We start from the raw sequence: 27,996 nt of genomic DNA on the forward strand, positions 1-27,996 counted from the left end.
TTCCACAAACAAATATACACTTATAAACATATGGGATTCACGCAGGTAACAACTTGGCCTAGAATATTTGTTTTATCCCTTCTGCATGACAGAGTAAGTTTTTGGAACAGTGGAGTTGACATTAGAATTAATTCTAATGTGAACTGGATGAAGGGGGATAGGGAGTTGAGATGTTGTAGTAGTTGTGCTTCTGAACCTCGGAGGATAATGGTGAAGATGTCGTCGACATACCGTCCATCCCCATCAAGACTATCTCTTTGTTTCTCCATGTAAACAAATATTTACCATTAAAAAAACTGCAGTTCCTAACACTGTTCTTGTCTTTCCCTGCAGAATTTTTTTTATATTCATTTTCATTATAATTTTCATTATAAATGACCTTCAAAGAAAAATCGCCCTCGACTTTGAGAACAAATCTACACCGTAGTTCTACATATTTTGATCTGTTTACGATTGCGGGGGGGAAACAGTTTTCTCGGTTCACAACTTTTCCATAAATTTCCATAGAGAAATGCAGGTACCAGATGAATTTTATTTTAATGCCTTTAATGGCTGAAATCCTTGACAGTTTGAGCATTAATTTGCTTAAAACGTTATTCGAGCATAGAATTATCATTATAGATAATTTTTATAATTAAAATCTCTTACTTTATTGGTATAAAACAATAAACGTTTCTCAGTATTTTAATTCTTCTAATGTTCCTTCGAGATGTGGCACGCACCATAAAGAGAACGAAAGTTCCATTTTTAGTGCTCTCTCATTAAATATTAGGTCGACAGCTTTCTTAATTTCCAAGAAAACTTGAAATAAGCATTTTCAACTGGAGAGACATTTCGTCCAGAATAATTGCTACTCATCAACGGTCCATCCCTGAAATACCAAACTTAGGTTCAACAGTTTTATACCCACGCGACTCATTTAGACGTTCCTTAAAACATATATTTTTCCAATCTTCCTTAATCGTTCCTATGAAGTTTTAATGTGAGTCTGTGTGTGTTTTAAATTATCTGGGCGTTCCAAACATTTTCTTCAACCTCGCAAGTTATTTTTGGCGTATGCTACTGAAGAGATCGATCCATTAAGTTGATAATTCTCAAGCATTTTACAAACCGCTGGTGGTTTAGTACTGAGAAAACAACTTCTGTGAATGATAAACGGAACGTATAATTTTTCCACAATTAGCGAATTTTTTATTCTGTATTGTGGCCATATAACTGGGATGCGTTTCGTTGTTGATTACGTTATTGGTTTGAAATAAGTGAAAAAAGAGTGCTTTTAACTTCCTAAAATCGACACAAATACTTCGTAAATACAATTAATGCAAATATCTCTAAATGAACAACGCCAATGAATATTTGTTTTTTGCGAATGTTTGAATAAAGAAACAGATAAAGGACAGACTAAGTAATAGTTTAGGATTCTGGTTTGTTGACTCCCTAAATACACTTTAACTTGTAGATATGATGTACTGAATCCTGACAACTTTAAATTCATTGGCACCTATTTTTAGAAGGTGTTAGATGTTCCCTTGACATTGTAATATAGCGACCTTCTACTGCTAAACGGCTTTCACTTAGACTTACAAGAGTCTGATGAAGAAAAAAAAATTCTAAATAGTGCTGTTTATACTGAGATTGGTTTTATTTTCTAAAGCGTAATCTTTTTAGAATTACGATCTTGATTGGAAGTAGCCCATCTGCTAAAAAATCGAAGAGAAAAGAAAGGTATAGCATCTTCAAAATAATTTACTATAATTTTCGCAATATTCAGTATTTAAAGATCATGATCTAACTTTGGCTTCTAATCATAAAAATCTCATACTGTTTTAAAACAACAAAAAGTTTCTAGCAATTTTCTCAGCCCCTCCCATACATGGCATTTTTTTCAGCTGTAATGAAATATATTATGATGTTCTTCAATTACATATATTCCATTGATATGAATTAAGCTTCGTAATTCTGAGTGCACCTAATTGTTAGAATTCTGATTACCCTTTTGGCTTAGATATTGATTTAATTATAATTTAGAAGCCAGGCCTAAAACTGGCAATAATTAACACCATCTCCCGATATAATTAACAATGACAGCATTAGCATATGACAAGCTTCGATTTCCTTATATGTCAGAATGTATTCAGAAGACGTAAGGCACAGATTTCTAACGTATTCTGCACCTCAAGCACTCCGATGGTATTGAACACATCATCCGCTTAGCTGATCGCATCAATTCAGAGCAGGATGCTGGAAATATTTGTTCAACTGATTAAGGATGAGAATAAATGACGACAAGCGAGTGTGAAAGAGAAATTCTCTGAAGTTAACTCCTTTGAAACTTTTAAGGAAGTTGTCTTTCGTCAGTCATTGGGTGAAATATCTCCGGCTGCTGAATTTGAGCAACGAGAATTGTTAAACGTTCGTCTGTGAATGAGTAGGTCCTTTATGAACAGGCTATAAGCACGCTCCACATAATTTAAGAAGCAAAATATTTTTACTTTTGTGGAGAATCAATTCTAAGCCTACTTTTGGTACCGAGAGTTGATTACAATAGTAGGATGTTTTTGTTAAAACAAAGCCGGTTTTTGTTTATGATTAATATTAAAATTAAAACATCGAATTTTAAAATTTAATTTGTAAAAATTGTCTAAATTGATACAAAATTAATTTCATGGTAGGTATGTTTCAAGAATTTGAAGAAAAAATTAAATTCTGTAGCAGGTACATAATGTGTCCTGCTGCTAGAATATTTAACGTGTTTTACATTCAAGAGTCATCGGCAGGCGTTAACAACGTTTTAATGTTCAGATATTAATGAAATTCATGGATAATAATAATATAACTGTTTTTATTTTATTAATAATTTAATGACATATCGGTTACTGAAAGTATTGGTCTGTGATGACTAAAGTAGGATATATAATTTTTAGATTTATAGATTTAGTTTACGACTAAATACACCATCTGTAGTTGTTCAGTTATGTGTAGTATTTATTGAAAGATCTGATGACATGTCCAAGTTGAAGGATGTTTTCATAAATGTGCACAACTCTTTTCCGGCTTCAGAGTTTAATTGTAAAGAAAAAATTACATTCAATCTGAAAACATTAGGTGACTTGAAACAACCAGATGCGTTTTCGAATTAACTCATTTCCGAAAGTTTTTTATATCTTAAAATAGTAATATTTCTGTTTCTAAATTCCTTAGCTTTCCAACGATATGCTATTATTCACATTATTACGTGAGAAAATTTCCTTAATCGTTCATATTTTCCACTATCCTGGAAAAAACTACTGCAATTTTCAGAGGTTTGAAAGTTTTTCCTCTAGTATAGAGCTAAGATGAAGCCTTGCAAAATTTCATTAAATTTGGTCCATAGAAGATAAATTAAACTGGAATAAAATTTCGCAACGATTTTCCATGATGGTGTTTCGTTACAAAATGTTTGGAATAGCGCCAGTAAAAACGTTTTTAACGTCAAAAATTCAAGAAAAATTAAATGGCTAAAAGCTGATGGCTTGAATATCTAAACATTCCTTTCCTTCAGCGTGAAGATGCGATTTCCATAAACTAAAAAATAAATAAATAAAGATTTTTTTTTCTAAGCATAATGCCACCTTCACGATTGTTGATTTTTGTGGAAAAGTTTATCTGCTTAGAGCACGCTAAATCTTAGTACAGTACTTTAAGATAATTAGCATATTTCCAAAGAATTTCTAACGCCTTCTGAAGTTGTTTTATACAAACATAATTTGAAGAAAGGTAAAAATAAAACCCTTTCTCGTTATTAAGCGAGAACAAAAAAAAAAAAAAAACAGCTTTCCTTGATACTTTGAGAAGTGCCAATTCAATTATGATTCTTATGCAAAAAATGTCGAATAACATCTGACAGGCAGCTCGTCTACCCCATTCCTTTCTAATAAACACTGATCTTACTTTTTTAACATCGGTTTTCTGAAGACTTAGTGATCTCTAACGAAAAACCGACGCATAAAAATCCCAACAATTTAAGGTTAGAAAAATCTCTCATTAAATCAAAACCATCACACTTTACTTTCTACATTTTAAAGCCATGAATTTTACTAAGAATTTGGGAGGTCGCAGAGCTCTTTGGTTGAAACTTTTCTTTATAAATGAACGTAATTTGTTAAATAAATCAATAACTCAAGGTACTGAAACACCTACAACTTCTATTACTCAGTGTTATTATTCAATCCTTCTTGTGATACCATCGTCATAGTAACTACGTTATTCCTTTCCTTGTTAGCTATACTGGACACCCCCATTTACAATATACGTGTTCACTGCAGCTTTCAGAAGCGTGGAGTACGCATTCCAGTGCTTTCTTTGGGTACTCCATCTATTATATATATTCCTATTTTTATGTGGATTAATCTCAGAGCTTTCAGTGTGCTGAGTTCATTGCTCCATTTCGTATTTTCTTGTATCTCTGACGTAATTTGGGTTCTCCCTGCTCTTCGGTAGCTTCCTCCTGGTCCCCTTCTTATATAACACCATACTTGAACTATTCTCCAACATTCTCGTTACTGGATTTTGAGGCTTATTTTGGCCCTTGGAGACTGACGTTTGCTTTTCATTTTGTCACTGCATTGTGAATGTCTCCAGTCACGTCATTTCGCCTTTCACTTTGCTCTCCATCCGCTTCGGAGGTTTCTGCGCACTGATAATGCAGTTTACTGTGCACTCGACATACTGCTTAGAGTTCCTTCGGAGATGAGAATGAGAGGGATGCTTGTGGATAGATGATTGCTACATCGGTTACATGTCTTCTGTGTTCCCTCTGTACAACTTAGGCCTGCCAGATTACGCAACGTTTGGATTCTCTGCTAAAACGCGAGTTTCGTCTATCCTTGTCATTCTCAACTTTTCGGGACATGACATTTTCTTGATGTGAACAATGAAAAAAAAAAGGAAAACATTTCTTTTCTAATAAATCTGTCTTATGATAAAGTAATAATTTTATTTATCTGCGAAAGTATTATTATAAATGCAAAGCTTCTATACAAAGAACGTTTAAGTTATGTAATGAGCCATGGGTTCATAGAAATTGTCACGTAGGGCGAAAATTTCTCATCTTGGAAATAATTTTTCCATAGAAAATAACGTAATAAACCTGAGTTAACTTCAGAATCAGATTATTTGTTATATTGTCACAAATCTGTTTCTGATTATAAATACATGCAAAATCATTTAATATATTAAATACGTACTGTGTATATTAAAAGAAGTATAAACTCGCATTAAAATGATAGTTATATTTTCAGAAATAATGGTTAGAGTACGTAGAAGTTTAAGAACGCTTAAAAGTCTTGACTGATATAAAGGATGTAATAGAACTTAAGGATAAATTAGGAAAAGAATAAAAGCACAGTGTGTGCCTATGTGTGTGTAAACTTTAAGATGGCGAAACTTCATTGCTGAATATAGGCAAAGGCACGCGACAATCAATATGGAACGGCCATTTTAACACACTGTTCTATCGTAGTGGTTTTATCACTTTTCACTCTTGTGGAGAGGTTTAGGTTCGAATCACTTCGGAGACTGGAGAAGTTCTTAAAGGCGTCTTCAGTAGGAGCTATAATTAGCCGATATCAGGCAGAGAAAATAAGGTTCCCAATCCTTGAGTTATTCTGGTGTTTCAGCCTGCACAACATAATATGCTCGGGAATACAAATACTGTTGAGATATAGGCTCTACGTGGGGATGCGCCATAAAACTAATAATAACAGTAGACAAATTTTAAGCTTTTGACATTTTAACTACCGAGATGTGGTATATTTCGTGGATTTTGAGTTGAATTCAAATTTGAAGCCAGATATTGCATAGCAACCACAGATTTAGAGAAAAATTCAAGTTATACATATTCAAAATTTAAAAAGAATTATAATAAAGGGGCATGAGTAAAAATTATGGTCAGTTTTTTTTTTTTTTTTTTTCGTTTGCGTTTTGTTTTGTAAATGATTAGGAAACTCTGATCTATGTCTAGCAATAATTTGCCAGAATACTGAGATTCCTCTTTCCACCGTGATTGGCTGGCTTCCTACGCACGATAGGAACAGCCGGAAAAGCTTTGGTTTTTAAACCAGACTGTGAGACACTATAAGAAACAGATATGCGTGTCTAGGAGACCCTCCCAGACAAGTCTATCCGTCAGACATGCAGTTAACAGTAAGGAGTAGATTAGTCTAAAAGATGCCATAAGCTGACCACAGTATGTCTAGAAAACGCTTGATCCCAAAATTTTTCAATTAACAGTCCAACTCATATGAACAGATTGACAAAAATACACTCTGTAACATCGAAATTGCAGCACCCTGACGGAACGGGAGTACAGAGATGATACTTAGAATAATAATACTCAAGAAGTTAGGAATACGTGATAAATGATAAAAGTTGCAGAGCCTAATGTGTGTGACACATTTATTGACGGAAAATGGTTCTTACAATTGACAGATCAATATGATGTAGTTCCACTGCGGTTTCGGGTAAATTGTGCTAAGCATCTCGGCATTGAGTTGTACTCGTGTCGAATAGCCTCACACGGAATTTCCCACTAAGTCTCTTGTATCTGATCCCGCAGAACTTCCGTGATCTATGCTGGCTGTAGATGACTCTACGGACGGCGTATGTAGAAGCTAATGGGAAAGAATCCAAGGACCTAGCTAGCCAAGACCGTACCTAAACATCACGAAGACACTCAGCGGAAACCTTATGTATTTTTTCGGGCGTTGTCCTGTTGTAAAATGGCGTCAGGCACTTCAGTAAGAAATATCAAAATCAAATCAAACTTCAGTAAGAAAGAGGAGAGCGACGGATTCCAGAATCTCGGCTACGTAGCGGAGAGCAAACATATTACCATTGACGAAAACCAACGAAGACCGACTATTTAAACTGATAGCTCTGCACACCGTAACGTCAGCAGGGCGTACAGTATGGCGTTCAACAATGGCCCTAAGGTCGTTTCATCCACCACGGGATCATCGGGCCCCAAGCAGATGCGGGATTCTTTGCTGATATCGCCATTGTGTAACCCTGGTAGTCCGTGCGCAGGACCATTCCATAGGCTGTTGACAATTGGCAGCAGTCAGGGTAATCGACGCAATGGCCGGTATTCACAGCCGGCCCCCTTCAACCAGTCAGTGTGCAATGGTTCGACTGGTGGTGGGATAACAGTCAGCCTATGTCACAGCTCGTTGGATTGTAGCCAGCATGGCTGTGGGTGCGGTATAAATCTGTCGACCGATAAGACCATCATCCGTTCTATAATCCTCCGTTGTGCTCCACTACCTGTTCGACAAGAAGGCATTCCTTCCCACATCCACTGTTGTCACTATCTTTGCAATATGGTTTGTCACGGCCCACACATTCCGCTACAAGACGAAGCGACTATTCTGTCTCAAGCCAGATAATCCGTCCTCTTTCGAAGTCGCTGAGTTTCTGATATCGCTTTAGGACAAGACCTTTCAGAATTCTCTGCAATCGTCTTGCATTCCAAACTCGGTTCCTTTGAGACAGACGCCTGTTAACTGCGTCAAACATGCGTTTCTTTGAACTCCGCAATCTCTACGTTCCTTTTTTATATCAGCCGAAGTTTCTACCCAATTGGTTCCGTATTTTAATTATTTGAATATATCAGCGCCTACTAATTTGCATGCACTGCCGATCATTTCTTCTGGTGCTGGAATTTTAGTTTCAGAGTGTTTAAGTACACGAAAACTAAAATATTAAATATCTCTCGAATTGAGGATGCTATTTAAAAACGAGATCAGTGTTAAAACACACTTGTCCAACAAATTTCTATTGACAAAACGTTTCGCTGTTTTACAATGCAATTTAAAAACAAATATGTAGTTCTAAAAATATCTGTGACCCTTAAAAGGTTTCATTTAGATTCTTAGAATATATTTTTGCGTAGTTCTGTGAACTGCTTTGGAAGGTTATAGTGACAGGTCGACTTTCGGTTTCATATACTCACCTTATGGTTGATTTTTGGTTGTTAACTGTTCTATTCATTTTGTTTTTGCAGTTCTTAATGTATGTTGTTATGATACAAAAAGATTAAAATACATTTTTCAAAAGTGTAGCAAAAGCTGCAGTTTTCGGAACAGTGGTGGTAGCTTTGTTGAAAATCAGCTGTTCTTACTAAACGGGAGATTCTTGTTCAAAAAAGTAGTCTGCCACTCTCGCTTGAGGAGGTCTGGGTTCGACTCCCATCTAAGGAATTTCTAAGGTCCTCTTAAACTTAGAATACTCACTCCTGAGATCCAGCTGTAGTTAGCCGGATCTTTATTGCATAATTCTTCCTGGTTTTTCATCCCGCACCTAAAACAGACTTATATAAACAAAAATACACGCATACGTGGGAGACAAGCTCTAGAACTGTTAAATAATAATTCCGATAAACCTGTAAGTTACATTTTTTTGGGTACCTCTTGAAGAACTACCTTCAAATTTCTTAAAGGGAAAGAAATGATAGTTATTTTTTCTTTAAGAAGCAGCGTTACAATTACCTAAGTAAATGCTATTTATTTCTATTTGGAATGGTGAAAATGAGAGGTATCAAAGAGCGTTGTAAAGCATCCATATTAAGAATGAGATTTTCCAGTATCATTCCTAGCGAATTATTTTAGCATACGCATAAATATTGCAAAAGAACAATATTTATTTTATTAATTACTGCATCGTAAGTACTAATTATACATTAATTTATGTAGTTAAATCATCAGTTTTATTAATAATATTCTTACACATCATATGCTGGCTAAATTAATAATTCCCACAAAATTCATAGTCGAACTAGAAGCTGTTTTCTTTTATATCCTTAACACTTAATCCTTTAAGATGTCCGCAACTCACGCCTACCTAAGTAGGCGTTAAATGCTTTATTATTTTTTTTTTCTTTCGGCTCCACTCTTATGCCTCATCAAATTGAGAAGAAATGTGCATGCGAATATCCCCACAACTTCCATTTGTTTTCCACGTCTTCTCTAGTGAGGTATTCTTCTGATAATACAAATAAATATTCGGAATTGGATCCCGTCCAGCTTATAATTTCTAAGGAAATATTTGAAGAGAAATAATACCCCGTATAAAACAAAAATATGGAAATTCTAAGAGTGCGTCTTAGAAAACAACATCCGCTATCGGAGGATCGATTCGAATTATGATTAATTGCATCCCTAACTGTAATCCTCAAAAGAAAGTGTAGGAATGTTCCCAGAACTTTGGAACAGCGGAATCATTTTATTAATGTTTACATGAGGATACTTCGACGTTTGCGAAACTCCCCGGCAAAATATATCGCTACTATAAACAGAAAGAAAGATGATGTCTCTAGCGGACGAGAAGTTGTTTTTAAAAAGTAGAATTTAGAAGAAACTAAAGCTTCATTTCTTAACATTTCTTCTAATGCACTTGGAACAATAAATTTGCTGAATACGAAAGGGAACGAAGTAACAGCCAATGATAAGAAGGATTTCAATAAAAAAAAATAGCCTGCCGGTTTATGCAATATAAAAATAGTTTTCTGAAAACACTCTAGAAGAATGCATTTGCTTTAAAAATATTGGTGCGCTATTAGATGCCTCTTTAGCAATGCCATATAATTATAAAAATGAAACTTCAGAATTGTCAGAGCTTCTAATGCTGCAGTAGTCTCATTTGTAGCCCATTAAATGCTTAGGCATCCCATTAAATCATCATTGAATTTCTTTTGATGGAGCAGATAAATTGGACTGATTTTTGATGATTTAATGGAGTGCCTAAGCATTTAATGAGCTACAAATTTGCTGATATTTACATTGGTGTGATTGAAATTTGTCACCTTGTCGCCCGGGTTGATCTTTGTTAGCATTTTGGTACCATCAGCATAGCATATATACTGGGATCTGTTCCCAATGAGAGGGTACAATGATGGCTGCATGTTTCGTTCATATCACAGAAATCTAAATGCTCTATAATTTTGAGTGACTAATGAACGTGGCAACAGGAACACGAATTAAACTCCGCCATTATACACTGTGAAGATATAGACTGTAGAATAGGCCAGTATGTGAATTTAGGGTTGTTTGTATGGATTTTGATATGTTATATTGTAGCATTCTTAGGCCTCCTAGCGACCGGCGAGCAATTTTCACCAGCAGGGAGCTACAAAGTGCCCGTCCCTGGCACGAGGAGCCTAGCCCAATTAACACTGTCTGCCCGGGGAAGGCAATGATCCTGTACTCACTAGAGGAAGTGCTTTACCTTGTGCCAGAAAAATTGATCCCTTAGCTCTGATGGCTCGTAAAAAGTGTACCAGTAAAAAAATAAATTTAAAAAAGTGTGGAGAGAAATAAAAAGTTCATGAGACTTATCAGAAAGACATGTACTGAAACAGTGTATTAAAGATATAAGATTAATAGAAGTATTTAAATATTTAACAGTGAATATTTTATACATAAACAGTGATACATACACAAACAGTGGTATTAATAATTTTCAAAATTAAGTGACATTTAGAGAATCGGCAGATTAAAATGCATTCAAGACAACATCAGTAGGTTAAAATAATAAAAGAATAGAAGGTAATTCATGTTAAGAAGCTGTTAATTGCAAAATTTAATCCTAAAACTTAGGTTAAAAGTGAGAATATAAAAATCTGAAAAGAAAGATTTTATATATATATATAAGAGATAAAGGAGTATATATAGATTTTATTTTTTTAAACGCTAATCTAGCAAAATTTTGAAAGGATTGAGCCAACCGGGCTACCCGGGTGGGTAAAGTGCCTGCCTGGAAACCCAAAGGTCGCTGGTTCGAATCCCACCTCGGGCTTGGATCAGAGTAGAAAATGCAAAAACTTTCGGAGGTGCAATATGGCCACAGAAGCCGACGCGCCAACAACTAACAAAAAAAAAAAAAAATTGGAAATTTTGAATTGGTAGATTAAAAGGATTTCTAGTCCTGGAGCTATAGTGCTTGTAATTGAAAACAGATCAAGTCGGAAAGCATTATATAAAGGATAGAAGAAAAGTATGTGCTTTCATTCTTTAGTTTGTCCTCAGAGAGAGAAATATTTACAATTTTCATCGCATTGCAATATGGCGACTTCCAATATCATGTGGACACAGAGCCGCTGTTTATGTTTAGAGCGTGACAACAGCCGTTCTTCTGCATTACTGGTCCAACCGTCTTCTTAAATGCAGAATTCAATATTCTGGATTTTGTAGGGTCAGATTGTTGGTTTAGAAACAATTGGTTTAGAGCGTATATACATTTCGTTTGTTCCTTATATTATTTTTTATAAATGAATTCTTTGTATGGCTTTAGGTTTAGAGAATGTATTTTACCCTCGTTATTGCTGCGCCTCAGACATGACGTTATTTTCTTTTTTGTATTGGGTAGTTTTGCTCTTAATTATTAGCTTCCATAAAAGGTAATTTAATTACTAAATTTAATCAGCCGTATATAAGTGATTTCACATCTGCCATGTGAACAATCATATTTATTTCGATTCTCTCCGAATAAAAGCGAATGCAGATTCTCCAGATTTGTATTGTAGTACTCACGGTTACTTGGAATCACTTACTTTGAATTTAAGCCATCATAACAGTATCATACCCTAATGGCAATAGGCCTTTTCTCCCAAGAAGAAGAAGAACAGCGTCTGCTGTGACTGTGCTGGATGCGAGAGATTATTATATATAGTGGTAAAACTAGTATAGGTTTCACTTCAGATCAATTTTATTTTTTTTATTCATCTTCTAAGTAAAATAAAATAATAATAAAAAAAACAGTTTACGTAATATGTTTTAGGGACTCAACTACAGATAATCTTGAATACTTTACAGCGATTTCCAAAGGAAACATTTCCCTATTCCTTCGACAGAAGTATTTGATTTGATTATATTTGAATAACCAACAACTTGAAATATAAAGTTCGTATCTCAGTACTTTTAGTAACATAGAATATGTTAATTAGGTTGCTGTTTATTATCTGCTGTTAGTAAATACATGAGGCTACAACGCCATGAGATTTAAATTCCTGTAACATATCTCTTATGAATTCCTTTTGAAAATTTGGAGTTGCTGCCCTAATTATGAAACAACCACTGGTGATAAATTCGACACAGCACACCATCAGTTATGACAGGCTCACATCTATGTTACATGTTGCAGGTAACATAAAATTCAAGTTATTTAATGCCATTCATACTGCCCATTAAACGTGAATTAAATGTTGAATTTAAGCACCAAAATTACCAAACAAGTAAAAAACTACATAAATAAAAATAGGTTCCAATACTTCAATGTCTTAACAGCATAAAACTATAACGAAACATACTTAAGCTGGAACTATACCTAAATTTACTTAAGCTGGAACAGTAGTGAATTATACTTAAGCTGGAACAGTAGTGAATTATACTTAAGCTGGAATTGTAGTGAATTATACTTAAGCTGGAACGGTACTGGAACTGTAGCTTCTCTGTACAGTAGCTGAGCGAAGCAGCGAAACAACCTTCACGTGTTGAAATCACGGAAAGAGTTATTAGATTGCAGTTATTATTATTATTTTTTTTATCAATATAGATCCTAAAGACATTTCCATTTTATCCGTTTACAGTATATAGCTAATTAATACTTTCATACCGAATAATTCTCGTATATTGCTTAAAAATTGTTTGCATTAGATATAATTGGCAGTTTAGATGATTTAGATAATAGTAAATTCAAAATAAAAACATCGAATAAAATTAGTTATTCACATTTGTCTGACAAATTTGATTGGATACTGATTGGAAGATGTGGTTACAAACGAACTGAATGTAAAAAATAATTTTGATATAATATACTTGGATTTCAGGAAAGGTTTTGATACTATTGCACGTGAAAGACTGCTGTACAGATTGGAGAGGTATGGCATTAAGGACAAGTTGCTGCTATGGAAAAAAGGGTGGTTTTATATATTTATCAATGATATTGATGAAGGTATATCCAGCTTAATGTCGACGTTTGCAGTATAAAGGTTGGCGGGGTTGTTAATGACAATAATGACAGTGTGCTACTGCAACAAGATCTAGAAATGTTGGGCAGATGGGCTGAGAAGTGGCAACTGAAGTTTAACATTGAGAAATGCAAAGTACTGCATATGGGTAGCAATAACCGAAGATAAACTTACAACATGTGTGGTACTACACTTAGGATCGTAGAAAATGATAAAGACCTGGAAGTAATTGTGCAGTCAGATATTAAGTTGTCTGAAAAGTGCAGCCACTCTGCCAGAGTAGGTCATGGAGTCTTGTCAATGATATACAGGAATTTTGCTAGTAGGGAAAAGGTAGTGAGTATCCCTTTGCATAAGGCAATGGTCAGGTCCCGCCTTGAGTACTGCGTACATGTCTGGAGGCCTCATTTTAGGAAGGATGTAGAGCTGAATGAGCGAGTATAGCGAGGGGAAACAAGATTGGTGAGGGGAACGAAGGGGTCTTCTTACCAAGAAAGGCTTAAGTTTTGCAAATTGCAGCGTCTGGAGACTAGACACCTGCGAGGTGATCTGATTGAGGTATATAAGGGCTTGAATTGGTTGAGCAGGCTCAATTCTGGTGGGATTCTTCCGCTTGCCGAGATTACGAACCTGAGGGGCCATAAATTCAAATTGAAGAAAGAGTTAGAGAACAGATGCTCAGAAATTTGCCTTTACCCAGCGGGTAGTTGATTGCTGGAACAAACTTTCATATGTCGTTGTACAAGTTGATAGCTTAAATAAATTCAAGGAGGAACCGGTTACATGTTTAGAGGGAATGGATGTGTGAAATGTGTGTGTGTGTGTGTGTTTTTTTTTTGTCTAATACTACATAAGTTTTGCTTTCTTGCATCACATGCCTTACTACTACTACAGTTTTCAGGAAAATGCAGCCAAGATGTACAAATTAAAAACACATTTTAAGTTACGCTGGTAAGTTACAATGCTATTTTCCGGTGGTCTTATTGGCTCTTGATCATTGGAAAAGTACAGGGGTTAAGTTATTTTTCACAACAAGCATATTACAAGTTTTTTTTTCGTGTAATCTGTCTGTTTTTAAATAATTAAATGCCGCTAGATAGATGTAAAAACTGTTGAACCTTCAATACAGTTCTATACATAGTCATTTTATGCAGTTCAGTTTTGGTTTTTGAGATGTCTTCTATCAAGTTGATTGCTGCTAATACATGAATGGTGAAATGAAAATGTTCATCGAACTCACAGATTCGGATTCTAATATTGCTGGAGATTTGTATCTCACGCCCTATTAATACTTTTCTCTGTCAGTTTTACTCGTGTATATATATATATACACCAAAGAAAGGGTTCAGTTTCAATACTAAGAACCCAACTCCCTTTTACGCTCCTATGGGAACGTCACTATAATTTTGGAATGGTAGCTCCGACCGGATTTTTTTATTGTTAAATATAATTCATTTAGAATAATGTTAGGATTCTTTGTGTAAAATTTATGACAATAATAAAATTATTTAATAATTGTTCTAAGAACAACAGCGATTCTTATATCAGATATCAAGAGAAGATTTGTTATAAGAATCATCGTGCCATCTTATCAGTGCAAACAAATTTTAAAGCAGTATAACAAGTAAATGGTAACACTAACTAGTTTGGCTTGTTGAAACACCAAGTCTTTATTACATGGAATGACAAAAGCCATCTCTTGATAACAGCCAAATCCCTTCCGATGCTGCAGATTTTTACAGCTATTCTGGTTAGTGGTCAAAAACTTGGTCATGTTTACCACGTTAGCATTTTTTGAGAGTTTGAAGGGTGGCTGCTGTGTGGTTGGTGTGTGAGCTCTTTAGGACCAGACCACTTTAGAATGTTCTCAATGTGTGACAGTATAACAGTCTGTTGAAGTTGGTCAGTTTATTTAGAGTTTGTAATGGTGCTAAGGGACTTCGAAGAGCTCCAACTAGTATTTCCCAATTCAAATGCTAAAGATTAAAGTGTACACGTCTCGCCGTGCATAGGTTAAGAAATGCATTTACCTTCATGACCTGATCTCTGTTTATAGTTAGAGGTGTTAAAGTTTGCCCATAATTCTGACTTAAAAGTGGTATACGGAAATCGAATGTTCATCTGTGCCCATTATGGGAACTTCACATGATGAAGTTGTGGTAAACACTCGCTTAGTACAGCATAGGGGTGTTTAACCGTTCAGGTAAGTTATTTGTTGATCGAAGGAACTTAAAATGTGATGCGATGCCTATACTATCTGAATTATTTAAACAAGACAAAAATATTCTGAAAGCACTAAGACAAAATTCTTATAAGAAAACAAATTAGTCTCCAATTATAATAAACATCAATTAAAAGTTACGGACTGAGACAAACAGAATACTTTACGATTCAGATAACTGCTTATACTTGTCGAGTCTACTCAAAGTTTTGTTGACTTCTTTGCGAACTGAATTCCCTGTAGGAATGTCAAATACTTCGACATGCCATCACTGACTTTTCATTATTAATAAGAACAAATCACCTTTCAGTGGATGGAATTAAATTTCCATTTGACAACTTCTCTTCTTGCGATTAAAACTTCACAAAATATATCCTACCTTTCCACGCTAAAAACACGACTTATCCAAGTTTGGCAGCAAGAGGTGCAGTTCGAACGCTGTTTAAATCCTCTCACGAGAAAGTGTTAATGCCTTTCGTCAGCGAGGATTGCCAGAGTAATTTTATTTTCTTAATAATTCCCAAAAGATAAACTGCCTTTGTTTCGATGCCCACTTTTATTATGAAGATTTTTCTTTTCCATTTTAAGTTCATAGCAACACAGGTAATCAGATCCGGCAGCGAGGATTCTGTCCTGTTGTAATCTGGGATTAAAAGTTTTCTCTGCGTATTTGTTTCTTTCAAAAACTAAAAGAAGGAAAATCGATAAATTTAAAACCAGTTGTCTTTGGCGTATTTTTATTTAACACTCTTTGATTGGGTCGTGTTTGTAGTTTACAGGAAAAATATTTATTTGGTAATTAGCAATAGCTGAAATTTAATCTTTTGATTTTCGAGTTTTTGCTCTTATAAAGATAATTCTAATAGTTCTTGTCAGCTCACTGATTATATTTCATGATATTTTCTCGACAAGGCGAGGCTTTCTTTTTAATATTCGACAAGTCAGTTGAATACATACTGCAACTATGATAGTGTGAAAAACGTTTATCAAATTTTACAGCAATCCAAAGTTAATTCAAAGTGATGTTCGTTGGCCTCAGTATACATTCAAGTTTTTTTTTTCCTTGTCTCAAAGTTTAATACATCGAGCGAGATTCATTTATGAAAAAAATGTTTTGTTTTTACTCCTGCACAACCATATAAGTAAGATAAATAAATACTTGATAAGAATATTATCATTAATTGTATTTAGCAATCAAATGAAATCGCACCATGGTCAATTCAAACACACTATTGTGCAATGGCTAGACTACTCGGACACATCTTAATTAAGGTTAATATGTCCCTGTGGATAGACAGTAGTAATATTCACAGTCTTCCTCACACGGGAAGGCAAGGCTCGGGTTCGAATCTCGTCACTGACGCGATGAACTTAATTGGCTTTTTTTTCACTCTGTGGATGAGTTAGTCGGTCTCAAACGAGGATAGTAAGGTTGTTTTCCCATCTGAAATTTGGGTTTTTCATCAGGCAATTTATGTACCTAATACACGTATGTGGATGAATCTGCCCTTGAGTAACCCTAATATGACAATATATATTTTTATTTTTTAACATGCACACTGGTTCTGTTTTATGATAATGCACTTAATCCAGTAATAACCTGAAAGGATGATTAAATCTGATTTCCTCTGAAGCTATTAGACAAAGAACGAGGGGGACGCTATCTGTATGCTATAAACTTAATCTCCTTGAGGCTGTGGCTAGACATCTAATGTGCTTAAATACGGATCTTTAGTAATAAGGTACAGTCGAAGGAAAGGTCTAGGACTTTAGTGTCTTTAACTATAGTGATTAGTAGATCAACTGCAAATCACTAGAGTTCAAGCTGAAAACCATGCTCATCTTACTGAACATTTAGAGCTGGGCAATAAAAAAATAATTAAATTATCTTTCTTATTCCTACAACGTATATCTGGATACAAGATAGCGTCTCTAACCAGCAGTGTACGAAGAAAGCAAAGTTGTAAACCTTCCTTCTCGATGGTCATTCTTCTCCAATCAAAGTCCATTTTACGACCCCGTATGTTTTCCAACCATCACGCGAAAAGCAATTCCGTTTTACGAATGGCACTTACGATGTAGAGAGAGAGAGATAGTGCATGTGAGTAAATGGAATAACAGCCTTAGCAGTTCTTTGTGCCTTCCCATCATCAAGATAAAGAAAACGAATAAAAAAATGATTTTAAATAATTTAATGACAAACACTATTAAAAATTAAACCAACTGGATGAAAAGAATAAACACATTTTTTTTCTAATGAAAAGTGATCATAAGTGAAAGTCAAAGAAATTAGCCTGTCTTTCGTTTTGAAACCATTTTTTAAACTGAAGTTGATTAGAAAATGATATCAATGAATTCTCCGGACAAATGCATATATAGCATTACTGCACATTTCGAGCCTTCACTTCACTTTGTTTTTCTTTCTACATGTGGGGAGTAAATTACGCAAGTCTCAATTATGCCAAGGACCTCCATGTTTACAGTCAACGGTTTATGGTCTCAAAACTTTTCTGCTAGTGGTGAAGTCGCGCAAATGGCAAGATCCTTGTATTCTAGCATTTTGCGAGTACCTCTAATTTCTTAGTTCATCTGCAGCTCATAATAAAAAGGTGAGAAGTTGAATGACCTATTTAAGGATTATAATTACCTATCAAAATTTCTTCATCTTTTCCATCGGTCTAATTACGGTTATTTTTTTTTTTTATGGGGAGTAATTGTCTGGGGTAATTGTGGGCGAATTTCTGTGTCTCGGATTGCTAATCTACTGAAGCTTTTGGACGCTACTTTTCAGCATTGTTTTTCGCCTCGAAATGAGACTAACAAAAACGAAACATATTATCGTTCTTTCAAACATTAATTTAATCTGAAGCGTGAGCCTTAATTATGTATATTCTTCTGGGGATGACCCGAAGAAAAAAACTGTACGTTGAAAAATGTCTCACAATTTCTCACCCATCTCTTGAAAATGGATTATGGCTGCTGTTCGCCCTGTCTTTTCTCAACTAGAAGTGTACACCCTTGACACGGCAGATATACAGAAGTGACGGCACTGGCGGTCGTCAAATCCGTGGATGTTTCTTAGCGAGAATCTCGCTACGTAGGAGTAACTTTCATAGCAGCTGTAATTCGATCTTGGCCATCTGAGCTCATATGAATGCAGAATGTAACGGAGAAGATTCTGAACTTCGTGTTCAATGACCGAAACATCAGCACGCGCCAGGAGGCAGCAAAATATTAAGTTATTCTCTCTCGCATGCATGTACACAGGAGATCTTTTATATTAAATGACCCTGTATAAACCTGCGACACAGGTTTATACAGGGCCATTTAAAAAACTGATACATATGATGACGCGCATGATGTTTATTTAATTGTCAGTTAACTAAGCACCATATAGGAACTGATCAGATGTAGTCCACAAATAGAGTGCTCTAAAAAATAACACTAACACCAATAACTAAGAAAGAGGTTTATTTTGTTATATTTCAGAAGATTATCAATACTTTGTAAAACAAAATGGTGATAAATATTAATTTTGATCGCATGACCTATTCCAAAACACTTTGACGTTGTCTATAACATTTTGGATAACTTTATAATCTATGTTGCACAGATTTGTGTATGGAGGACGGGTACCGTTTCCCCCAACCATTGTGACCTGTTCACGTACAGCATATTTATTAGCATCCTTCCTTGACAGAGCGTGGTTTCGCCACCTGTTACTCGTTTAGAATGATCTGGGTTCGAATCCTGTCGGAAACTGGAGGAATATTTCTAAAGGCTTCTTCAATCGGGACTATAGTTAGCCGATCTCAGTGGAGGAATTTGGATTTTATTCCCTTCAGTTATTCTGGGTATTTCAGCCTGCACAACACTAAATTCGTCCCATGAACTTATCCTTGTGCAGTTATAATACATACATCGCAATATGGTTTAATTCGCTCATGCACTTAAAACGCTACTACAACAACAACAGAACTGTATCGTCGATAGCCTAGGATGGCTAGCCTGCCGTAGCCCGAGGTTATACCAGTATACGGGTAAATTGCAGTTTTATATTTGCTGAACGTTTGTTTGTGTTATCTTACAGTTTTTTAAAATGAAATCCAAGAATTTCTTCACTGTTTCTCGCTAACGTTTTCAATAGCAGTTTTCGTAGTCAAAGGGTTTCAAAACAGAAATAATTCGTTCAAATTACAGAAGAAAGACTTCTGCGTCTGCAGAAAACTTTCCTCAGAAATGCATAATTCCTGATCTATAGAAAGAAATGCAGACACTTTTGTGATTTATTAAGTTTTTATTTTCAAAACGCTAAACAATCTCACAACAGACAGGACGCTGTTGCTCCAGCTTCACCATATTTACCTCACACAAAAATTGTTCTGTATTTATATTATTTCACTTCGACTTCCACCAAGTGGTTACCTTCAAGCTGCTGCACCAGAGGAGTTAATCAGCTAATCAGTTCCAGAATTCAGTGGATGACAAATGTTTTAGTTGATTTAATGCATTCTCTCCTTATTGATGTAAATTGGCGCTTTCATTTCATTGTGTACGAGAGACGATAGCAACTTGTAAACATCTGCAAGTCGTGACGTCAAAAAGATCCGGTATCTTTGCGCGACGCTGTTAGGTTTATGCATGCCATCTTGTGGAAATAGGAAGCCGCTATGGCACAGGTTACCATGGTAACTAAAAACAGACAAGCTATTACGCACCCACGAACAACAACCCACAATGCTACAAAACAGCTAAAAGGGGCGAAAGAGAAGGTGTGCTTATTTATTTACTAATTTGTGCACTTCTGATTTAATTTTAGTTTTCCGTTAGCGCTTACTTTCAAATCTTCTTAAACCATCCCTTTGAAAGCGAAAATTCGAAACATGCAGACAATTGAAGCAACCGGAAATTTTTCAGGGCCTAAAATAGAATCGATGGTGAACCTATACTTGTATATTCAACGCGAATACCACGTATACAACAAACAATACCTCCTCTCTCTCTCACTCTCTCTCTCTCTCTCTCTCTCTCTCTCGCTTTCTTTCTCTTCCAATCATCGCAAGCGTATGAACTGGCTAAAAATCATTGTTTACACAAAAACGAAAGAACTCGCTGCTTTGATTAAATAGCGTTCTTCAGTAACACAAAAGGCTGTTTAAATCCAATAAAGCGATTTTTTAATGACTTTTGTTCCTGTAGTCCATTTAGTCGATACAGTGTCATTCAGGCGCTTTAGTTAATTATGTAAAAGAAAAGCAAGCCGATTATACCAGCGCCTGTTTATTCTCGGTTTTTTCCTTTGCCAAGCATCGGTATTTTCCTAAAGATAAAATCCGCTTTTCGAGCCAACTTTTTAGAGCCATTACTAACAAAAAATAAATAAAGAAAGAAAGAAATCCTTGCTGGCGAACGTTACTCTTGTGTATAATGAAATTCATTCCACAGCGTCCTGTTCTGTTGCGTGACCCGCTGTATAAAGTGGAATGTTTTATACTGGGGGTTATAACTCACAAAGCTGAGTAGGCGGAGGTGTCATAATCCTTCACTTCCAATGGCACACTGAACTTTAAGATTTATGTCTGAGCGAGTCATTTAGTCTTTACCCCGGGTCGCACTGTAGTATCGTATATTGAAAGCAATATTTCTTCTTCCAAATTCAGCAGCTAGTAAATATTAAAAGAAAAAAGAAACACACATGCAAGCGCTTTAAAATATGACAAGATGCTCGTTTTTATGTAAAGATTAAAGTGGCAATTTGGAACCATGAGAGAGACATTTTAAAATTATAAATTTTATAACAAATATTCTGTACTAAAATTTGTTGATGTAACCCTAGAGTATGTTGAAAAATACACACCCAAAAAAACGTTATCTGAATAATCGATACAAACTCAAAAATCAGGGCATTCGTTTGGCAAGTAGGCCATAGGGAGCTTTTATATAAAATAAACATTTGCAAATAATTGAGTAGAATTACTAAATTTTACATTTCACGGTTATTTTCGATTTGTTCTTGTTTTATCTTTATTTCCTTATATAGTAAACTCTTTAAAATGTGCTGGCTTTTAAAACTTTCCAGATTTTAGCGAGTTATACGTAGTGGTTGAGCAGTTTTAATAGAGCACATTTCCATAAATATTAAGCACGAACAACAGAACTTATTGATATCTGTAAACATTTATAATGATTATCTTGTCCTTTCCTCTATTTTTGAGGAAGCAGGATTTAAACTGCATGGATAATGCAATAATCTTAAATTTCACAGGAGGACCAACTTACCTTTATAACGAGTTTCCCTGGTATTGCACTACTCTCAACAGAGCTTTAACTGTACTCTTAGCTTTAACTAACTATATTGACAATACAGTTATTACTTTTGTTGAGAGAGAGAAAAGCGAATGGCTCGATATCATTTGCTTTCTCTCAACTAAAGTGTCATTTAATATATTGTTTTCCGAATAGTGTTTTTACAACCTTTATAACAGGCTTAATCGTCTAGGAACTTGGACTTGGAATTTATTGCCTAATGCTGGTTCAATTCGGCATGTCACAGGACTTGTGAATAGGAAAGAGGTCTGCAAATTTTATTTCCACCTGTAAAATAATAGAAACATTCTTTACATATTTAGTGATAAGATTTTGATAGGTGCTGGTTGGGGCACTTTTTTATATCGAAGAATGAAAACAATTCTTTGCTTATCAGTTACCGTGAATTACAACTGAAAACATAAAGGTATATTTTAAATTAAAATCTGCAAGGAAATAGAAGATAATTTCATTTCATTTCACCTGAAAAAAATAGGCTATCTAAAAACGACCTTCGAAGGACTTTGACACATTTTTGTTTTGTTTTTTTAGAAATAATAACACAGATGGTGTACTGTAGATAGCCGTATCGGATTTAAAAGCCTTTGATAGCACTGCTGCTTCTCCTCCAGTAACAATCAGTGGGCTTTGTCAATAGGTGAAAGTAATCTTCCAGCCTTGGCTCCATACCCGGTGTTAGGGTTAATGTTTTCAGAAAGCGAGATAAGTCTAAAAATGTCAACACGTTTCTTTATAACGCCTGCCATTTTTTTTTTCTTTTCCATTATTGCAAAGTGTAAGAATCGAAGGATCTAAAGTTTCTGCTTAATACTTCTTAGTATGTCTACTCTGATATCCGTATTCTTGGGCCAAGAAACTTGTATAATAGGAAATCCAAAAAGCCTGAGTGATGTTCCGAATTCTCCGGGGAAGAAACCCGACTCTAACTCAAAGTGTTACGGGAAACAAAATCCCTAGACAAGAAGATAGCGGAGTCGCTTTCTTAACCACCAGGAACACAAGGGACTAAACAAGGCATCACATTGATGCTCCAAACTTAGTACTTCGATTGGTGTGTGCAGGTTGTTTTTATCTTAAGAAAACAAACAAACATATACGTGATTGGAAAAAAAAGAAAATAACTACTCAATTGCTGCAAATAGAATCTTGTTTTAATGTGACCTTCCTTTTAATACAAACCGTTACAATAAATATTGAAGCACTAGTTTGAATAGAAATAGTTTTTGTTTGAATAAGAATACCTTTTTTGTTTCAACATTAGTGGAAAAGAAATGTTTGCCTCTTAGCTGTTTCTTTTGCTTAAAGTATTCCATAAATACTGTTTCCACTATACTTGCGTTTGTGTTGCTGCAAAAGATAAGAATGCAGTGAAGTTTACAGCAGAGTTCAGCTTCAAACATTTATGTTTGAAGAAACATGTAAATATTTGGCAGAAACAAGAGTTCTTCGTGAACTTAGGACTTCTAAAGATTGGAGATATTGTATGTGTTGTTGTGGCGAACCCCAAGGCTTCCCCCATTAACCTGGAGATATTGTATGAAGATGCAGATGTTAATCTCTGGCGTTGGAAAATTGTGAATACAATAAAGATTTATTTATTTAAATTGTGAAAACCATCTTCTTCGCAAACAATTTCCAAATGACGTTGGATCTAATGATCTAATTAAATCTTAGAGCTTTAATATTAATCTAACTTATTATATAGCTAATAGATTATATAAATAAATAAATTGGGTGGATAACGCAAATTCAATATAAAATTTTAATTATGAAAGAAAAATTATTTTAATTAATCATGAAATAAATAATTATTTCCCTTAATTTTTTTATAAACTTTTAATAAACACATTAGCAACTATGAGGGATTTTTTAATAATTGAAATGGTTTCCATCTTTTATTAAGGACTTACTCTACTCAGTAATAGGGTATATTCACCAATTAATAATTCTTCGTTATTTTCTATTCCGAAACATTATCTACTGTCGATTCCCTGAATGAGAAGTCAAGTGTAAAATGTTATCAGCACACTACTCTTTATATGTAGCTTTTCTCTTTCAGTGATTCCATTTCAAAGAAATAGTTCCTTCCTATTCTTAAACAACGAACTTGGAAACTTGGTAAGTTTTTTTTTTTTTCTGTTCCGCTTGCTCTTATTTCGCTTATTCGATGCTTCTTTTATTTTGATAGAACGAAGAAATAATTGAATTGCAAGACGTAAGGATGTCCCCTATTCCATGTCTGAGGAACAGGCACAAAGGCTTCGGAAATGCAACCAGCGAAGGAGAGGCAAGATTCCCGCCATCGTTCCGGATGAGCAACATGGGACCGCGTGTACCTTGTTCCCCCCGCGGATACAATAGACGAGGACGATCCGAGTATTCAGGCCAACGGAAGCCACGCGTACTGCAGAGCATCAAAAGGGGAGCAAGCGCACTGCGTGCTTCCATGCCAAAAATCAAGGACGTTAACAAAATCGATAAGTATTCTCGTGTAGTGTTCCCGGTATCGTTCCTTGTGTTTAACGCCATCTACTGGTGCTTCTACGTACTATAATAAAGGGAACTACTCTAGAAAACAGTTCTTGAGGGATTTGAAAGCATTCATCCTGGCATTCGTCGGTAAAGATGGGGGATGCGACTACTTGGTTATTCGGGTAGAACATGGCGCGGTTCTAATCCTATCGAAGTCTTCGATAGTGGCGTTATTTCCCGCAGGACTTGTGCAGACATCATGGCAGCTGGTGAAAGACGCTCAAAAACCGGTAAATAATGGCAATGGCGAAACCTCTAGCGGCAGATTGTAGTGACTCCTTTACTTTTTCTCTCTTTCCTTTCTTCCTTCTTAACTGTAAATGTCCTTGGATGCAGTGCCGTCCATCAAACAGGCGCTTTGACGAACGATCTTGGCTCTATGGTTTGCTCACAGAGCCGAACTGCATCAATTTATCTGGGCTGCTGGTTTGGCTTTTAATTTTTTTTTCTTTGTTTCTTCTTTTAGCCACTAACAATAACGATCCCCTTTTCTCTTTGAGCCGAAAAAATATTTTAAATCCAATAAAAGTAAAGAATAAAAAGTTCGAAAACTTTCTCACTACACACACACACTCACAAATAGAAGTCTGCCCTGCTATGTTTCAAATGGTAATTAAGTAATTGGGTGGTCTTATCTCCGAGGGAAGTTCGGTAAGAATTGTACAGTTCAAGAAAACTTCACCGCCACTGCTGTATACAGTCAATCATATAAATGCATCGATTCGCTTCTTCCACTGCGGTGTAACTGTTGCCAAAGTTTGTGCAAGAAGAGGGGTGTAACAAAGTCCAGGAGTTATATTTAAACAGCACATGCACTGATTTACTGAAGGGATTATTAGCGCCTAAAATGTTTTCGCTTAATTTAGTGACGAGTTTAACAATCCCTCACATTATTTAATTGCCAAAATTACACACTGTAATTTGTCTTGATTTATTGTAGCCTAAGTTAAAGAATTTGTTATATTAAAATAGAAACTCATTCATTTCGAGAATTATTCTGTTTGTATAAAGTGCTGTTCTTAAACAATCAAAATTTATCAATAAAAATAGTGTACAGGACTTTAAAGTTGTGTTTGTGTTTATTATCTCTCCGTATATTTATCTTTTATTAAATTGGCATTCATTTATTTACAAATACTTTAGCATTTTTGAGATAGCTTCATATTTAACTATTTATTACAACGTTGAATTTTATTCAGGCAACGAAATGGTGGCTTCATCAGACATCTGGATTTGGAAAATTTTAAACGGGGAGTAATCGTGAACTATATTTTTTTTTCTCTCGCATTTAATTTTTTAAATAAAATATTAATGATATGTTATTAATTATTCTTGTAATTATAATAAATTATTTATTGTATTTCTTGATTTTTTTTTTTTCAAATTTTCAGGTTCACGAGTGAGACAGTCAGTTTCTTTCATACCAATTTATTTTAACAATATCTCTTAAAAATAATGCGGACTGATGAGGGTAAAATTAAGTTTAGTATTTTCTCAGCATACTATTAGTATATCGATATATGGTAGTATAATTTCAGCATTAATGTTTGTAACAATCGATGGTGTTTAGGTTTGTTAAGAATCATGCGTATAGGTTTGTTAAGAATCATGCGTATAGGTTTGTTAAGAATCATGCGTATATGCTTCATATAATAAAATGTTTTAATTTCACTTCTCTTTTTAATACTGGGGAAGTAATAATTTCACATCTATGCCAAAAGATGTACCAAGGTCCTCTTTGATGATCAGGTAAGGAAGGCTTTCCACATTTGGAAACATTCTTATCGGTCATCAAAGTAATTTTGAAACTGAAGGTGACATGCTTTGTTTTGAAATCAGAATCGTGAATCATTCCTTTACATCTGCGCTGCACTTTCACAAAATAATTTACAATGAAACGATGATTACCCAAATATAGGCCATTCGAAATGTCACATATCTGAATCATAAAGAAATTCGCAGATGACGGTACTCTCGCACGCTTTGCCTATATACTTTTGGTTTGTATAAGCTAAAATAGTCACGCAGATTTTATTCACAGTTAATGAGAAGGATAACAGAAATGTGAGCTTTATTTCTTTTAACCCCAGTGGCAAGATAAACTTGGTTTTAAATATACAGCCTTGTTTGTATTTCTTATCTGATGTAATGCGATTATATGTAATTTGTTTATGGCTTGAGAAAGTGTTTGTTAATATTTGGAATTCTGCTTTCATGATTCCCGTGCACATGACAAGAAATTTTGCTATCGTGGAAACTTCAATAGGAAAATGAATTAGACGGCAATTTTCTTTTATTTATTACACCATTTCGAATATATGAACGAACTTATCAAATCAGCTGGCTAATCTGCAGCCAGTTTCAGTCGATCATGCTTTAAACAAGAAAACCTTGTATCAAACTTACTTTTATAGAAGTTTTTATACGTTTTAAACGTCTTTGGAATGAACTGAAACGCTGAATTAGGATAACGCCTCTTCGTGTGCGGAGCTCAAGAAAACTTTAAACAAGGAGTGAGGCATAATATAACCAACTTTCTACCAGAAATTAGTGTAATTTTTGTTCACGACTTATTGAAGTTGTTATTACAGGTGTAATACTAGGGTTAATGCGGTATTAATTTATTTGGATAAATACATACCATACTCTTAATAACTGTAAATGCTCCATAACTTTTAGAACAGATAGTATATATATTCAGTTGCCCCTCATGCTAGTGGGCTCAACGTTTAAATAAAAAAAGACCAAAAATTAACAGCGAGACTGGAAAAAATAGCATAAATAGCATCTGAACTAGACTTTCAAAGTATTTATAATTCCATATTTGTATCAGGAATTTTTAATTTGTACAGAAGCCAGTCGGAATAGAATTGCATAACAATTCTTAGTCCTCTTTCATTATTTATGAGTCTAAATTCCAGTTAGTTTTCTAAGAACTAGTGATTTCAATTAATATAGTTAATTGAAATCTGACGTAATGCGATTATATATAGCTGTGGGCGTATGAACTTTTCTATAAATATTTCATTAAAGAAATACATTAAAATACGCTGTTAATCCCTTCAAATTAACATTGCCCTCTAGAGTTACCATGGAACAATTATTCATGACATAAAACATGAAGAATGCATGAAAGGCGCAAGACATTGGAGGTAATCGTGATTTCCCTGTCTCTAGTATGGCGTCTATGCGTTGCAGATCGTTTTAAGTAGCATAAATAATTTCTTAGAGGAAAAATGCGATGAATAAGACTTAACAGGCTCTAACCCAAAATGTTCCAAGTTTGGACATTTCACCAGTGAGTGAAAAGACGAATGTTTCTTCAAAGTGCTATCAGACTATGATGGTTGCAATTCCCAAAAAGTTTCACTTAACTACAATGGTCAACAATTAACGATATATAATGAACATTGTGAACATTTTATGGCCATTAATCACAATTATATTGTCTGTTCAATGCTTGTACTCTGTGGTCAGTTTGCTTCTTTTGTGGAATTAGGTTGCATGATATTTCTTGTCGATTTTTCGGTGGAAAAACCATGCAACATGGAGATCTAATTCGGACACGATATATCCGTCCTCGAAACATTTCAGTTTTAAATACCACAAGCAACGATGCTTCTTAAGAGTACGATACTGCCTGATAGATAACTGTCTGCAAATCCACCATTAGCATTCGTTCTATAACTGCGCCATCCGTGACGAACCAGCCAGCCGATCTCAGCGCTAACTCAACTGAATGTGTTCTAGTTGTATTAATTTCCTACAGGTCACTTAGTAGCATCAGAATCATTACTCACAGAGAATCATTACGTTCCCTTAAATTATCTTAAAAGTGGGATAGAAGTGATGCATCATGCTCGTCCTTTAAGGTAACTCTTACTTTGACAGCCCTGCGTTAGCATGATGAACTAGA

At 35.0% G+C, this 27,996-nt stretch overlaps 1 protein-coding gene across 1 annotated transcript in view; it reads left to right on the plus strand.

The window, feature by feature from the left end:
- Positions 1-25,016, plus strand: part of LOC150088044 (gamma-aminobutyric acid receptor subunit beta-like) — a 239,974-nt gene extending 214,958 nt beyond the window's left edge. The window contains exon 9 of the mRNA XM_090369302.1: positions 23,737-25,016. Within this exon, the coding sequence (XP_090225428.1) occupies positions 23,737-24,102 (366 nt within the window). The 3' untranslated portion in view covers positions 24,103-25,016. The remainder of the gene's footprint in view (positions 1-23,736) is intronic.
- The last annotated feature ends 2,980 nt before the right edge of the window (positions 25,017-27,996 follow it).

The sequence above is a fragment of the Mastigoproctus giganteus genome, chromosome 3, assembly GCF_048544385.1.
Source record: "Mastigoproctus giganteus isolate SK-2022 chromosome 3, ASM4854438v1, whole genome shotgun sequence".
NCBI classification, from domain to species: Eukaryota; Metazoa; Arthropoda; class Arachnida; order Uropygi; family Thelyphonidae; genus Mastigoproctus; species Mastigoproctus giganteus.